The sequence below is a fragment of the Oncorhynchus gorbuscha genome, linkage group LG25 (genome assembly GCF_021184085.1).
Source record: "Oncorhynchus gorbuscha isolate QuinsamMale2020 ecotype Even-year linkage group LG25, OgorEven_v1.0, whole genome shotgun sequence".
Taxonomy (NCBI): Eukaryota; Metazoa; Chordata; class Actinopteri; order Salmoniformes; family Salmonidae; genus Oncorhynchus; species Oncorhynchus gorbuscha.
This window is the reverse complement of record NC_060197.1, coordinates 17159474-17162532: the sequence shown is the minus strand read 5'-3', so window position 1 is coordinate 17162532 and position 3059 is coordinate 17159474. Positions and strand designations below refer to the sequence as shown.

The window sequence follows — 3059 nt, the reverse complement described above, 5'->3', positions numbered from 1 at the left end:
CTGGGAAATAACAATAACAACAACTACACAATCAACAACACATCATTGTCAGTCATTAATAGGGCCTGCAGTTTTTCCCTGACTACCGTACGTGACTTGACCAAGAAGTGCCCAGAGGTTTTCCTGTGCTGACAGCAGAGATCAGTTCTAGTCTGCAACAGTGTACAATTCTGTCAAACGCTATCCAGTATCTACTGCACATGATTAAATGACAGCAAGTAATCAAACATGATGAAACTACATTCATTACACATCGAGCCTATCATAAGATATCTCTAGTCTCTAGATTAATCAAATGTCCAACAGGTCAGATCCTGCAGTAGAAGCATACATGCTGTTCAGGTTGATTGATCAAGGATGTCCTGTAAGTGAGGTATTGATCAGTGCCTACGGTTTGTACCGTAGTAGGTGAGGGACTGGGCCACGTGGAGGAGGATGTGTGTTACCGTAGTAGGTGAGGTTCTGAGCCACATGGAGGAAGGTGAGGGAGACCAGGAAGTTAAACGTCCAGTTGACTCCAGCTGAACAGGCGTTCCCTGTGCTCCGGGCCCACAGGGGGTAAATCTCAGAGTTGATTGTCCATGGCATTGGACCCAAACCTGGAAGTAGAGGGATGGCACAGGGCTTACGATAGCTCTACAGTACAGTAACTACCCCCCGCATGCAAACAATGTTGAATCAAGATGTATATACAGTAAGCATATAAATACAGTAAGCATACAAACCTTTAAGCAAGTATACCAAATGACATCAATGCATGGTTAACGCCAAACTTGAAATGAGATCACATTTTATAATAATGCATTGTTTTAGTTAGTAGCTGCCTCACAGTGAAAGTGAAATACAGCGTAAATTGAATCTCGACATAGATCAGTGCTGCCTCTCACCTGGGGCGAAGAAGGCCAGATAGAGAACAAGACCCAGTAGGACCACCCAGGAGTAGGAGGTGGGACAGTAGTTATAGGCCCAGTACGTATGGACTCTCAGCTGGGTCGAGTTAGAACACCTGGAATAACATGGTACAAGACAGTTATTGTATTGTAGCAACAGTAGTTATGTTATGGATAGAGGGGTACTATGAGTACAGTATTATAGAATAACCACTTCTCCAGCCTTCTTCCACTAACCCCCTCCATTCCCTTCACAAACACACAACAAATAAACCCACACACAGAGCACATTCTATGACTCACCTGCCCCCTGCTGACTTATGCGCAAACACACTCCCTCCCCTTAGTGCCGCCTGTAGCTCACCTGCCCAGGCTGCCTTCTCAGTGGAGGCTGTATTGACAGATACGTAGCTCACCTGCCCCAGGCTGCCTTCTCAGTGGAGGCTGTATTGACAGGTACACACGAGGAGGCAAACAGAACTGTGCTGTTCTCACGGTAACAGAAGCCACACCCCGGGTCCAGCATACACGGCTCACACAGCCTGGGATGACAGGAGGATTGGACAGAGATGTCATAAACAGAGACAAGATCCTTGAGGAGGTATAACAGAACACATTTACTCACTGTGAATGGAGAAGATGCTATCTTGAGCTCTTTACTCTGATAACATGAGAATAATCTATGTCTGTGTGAGTACGTACAGTATTTGTGTGTGTGTTTGTGCATCCATGTGTGGGCATGCGTGAGTGTGTAGTGTGGCGAGCATATGGCAGACCCATTTCATTCACAGAGAGAGTAGCTCTCATTATTATTTTTTTTAACAATTCACCTTTATTTAACCAGGTAGGTAAGTTGATAACAAGTTCTCATTTACAACTGCGAGCTGGCAAAGATAAAGCAAAGCAGCTCGACAAAAACAACAACAAAGAGTTACACATGGGATAAACAAATGTACAGTGAATAACACAATAGAAAAATATACACTGCTCAAAAAAATAAAGGGAATGAAATATTGTTATTAAATACTTTTTTCTTTACATAGTTGAATGTGCTGACAACAAAATCACCCAAAAATTATCAATGGAAATCAAATGTATCAACCCATGGAGGTCTGGATTTGGAGTCACACTCAAAAATTAAAGTGGAAAACCACACTACAGGCTGATCCAACTTTGATTTAATGTCCTTAAAACAAGTAAAAATGAGGCTCAGTAGTGTGTGTGGCCTCCACGTGCCTGTATGACCTCCCTACAACACCTGGGCATGCTCCTGATGAGGTGGGGGATGGTCTCCTGAGGGATCTCCTCCCAGACCTGGACTAAAGCATCCGCCAACTCCTGGATAGTCTGTGGTGTAACGTGGCGTTGGTGGATGGAGCGAGACATGATGTCCCAGATGTGCTCAATTGGATTCAGGTCTGGGGAATGGGCGGGCCAGTCCATAGCATCAATGCCTTCCTCTTGCAGGAACTGCTGACACACTCCAGCCACATGAGGTCTAGCATTGTCTTGCATTAGGAGGAACCCAGGGCCAACCGCACCAGCATATGGTCTCACAAGGGGTAGAAGGATCTCATCTCGGTACCTAATGGCAGTCAGGCTACCTCTGGTGAGCACATGAAGGGCTGTGTGGCCCCCCAAAGAAATGCCACCCCACACCATGACTGACCCACCACCAAACCGGTCATGCTAGAGGATGTTGCAGGCAGCAGAACGTTCTCCACGGCATCTCCAGACTCTGTCAGGTCTGTCACATGTGCTCAGTGTGAACCTGCTTTCATCTGTGAAGGGCACAGGGCGCCAGTGGCGAATTTGCCAATCTTGGTGTTCTCTGGCAAATGCCAAACGTCCTGCACGGTGTTGGGCTGTAAGCACAACCCCCACCTGTGGATGTCGGGCCCTCATACCACCCTCATGGAGTCTGTTTCTGATCTTTTGAGCAGACACATGCACATTTGTGGCCTGCTGGAGGTCATTTAGCAGGGCTCTGGCAGTGCTCCTCTTGCTCCTTCTTGCACAAAGGCGGAGGTAGCGGTCTTGCTGCTGGGTTTTGCCTTCCTACGGCCTCCTCCACGTCTCCTGATGTACTGGCCTGTCTCCTGGTAGCGCCTCCATGCTCTGGACACTACGCTGACAGACACAGCAAACCTTCTTGCCACAGCTCGCATT

At 47.1% G+C, this 3059-nt stretch overlaps 1 protein-coding gene across 1 annotated transcript in view; it reads right to left on the bottom strand.

Annotated features, from left to right (window-relative positions):
* LOC124013650 (proton myo-inositol cotransporter-like) overlaps nt 1-3059 on the bottom strand; it is a 72677-nt gene that overhangs the window by 2634 nt on the left and 66984 nt on the right. The window contains exons 7-9 of the mRNA XM_046328018.1: nt 1307-1432; nt 888-1006; nt 447-599 (exon numbers count right to left, since the gene is read on the bottom strand). Of these exons, the coding sequence (XP_046183974.1) occupies nt 447-599; nt 888-1006; nt 1307-1432 (398 nt within the window). The remainder of the gene's footprint in view (nt 1-446; nt 600-887; nt 1007-1306; nt 1433-3059) is intronic.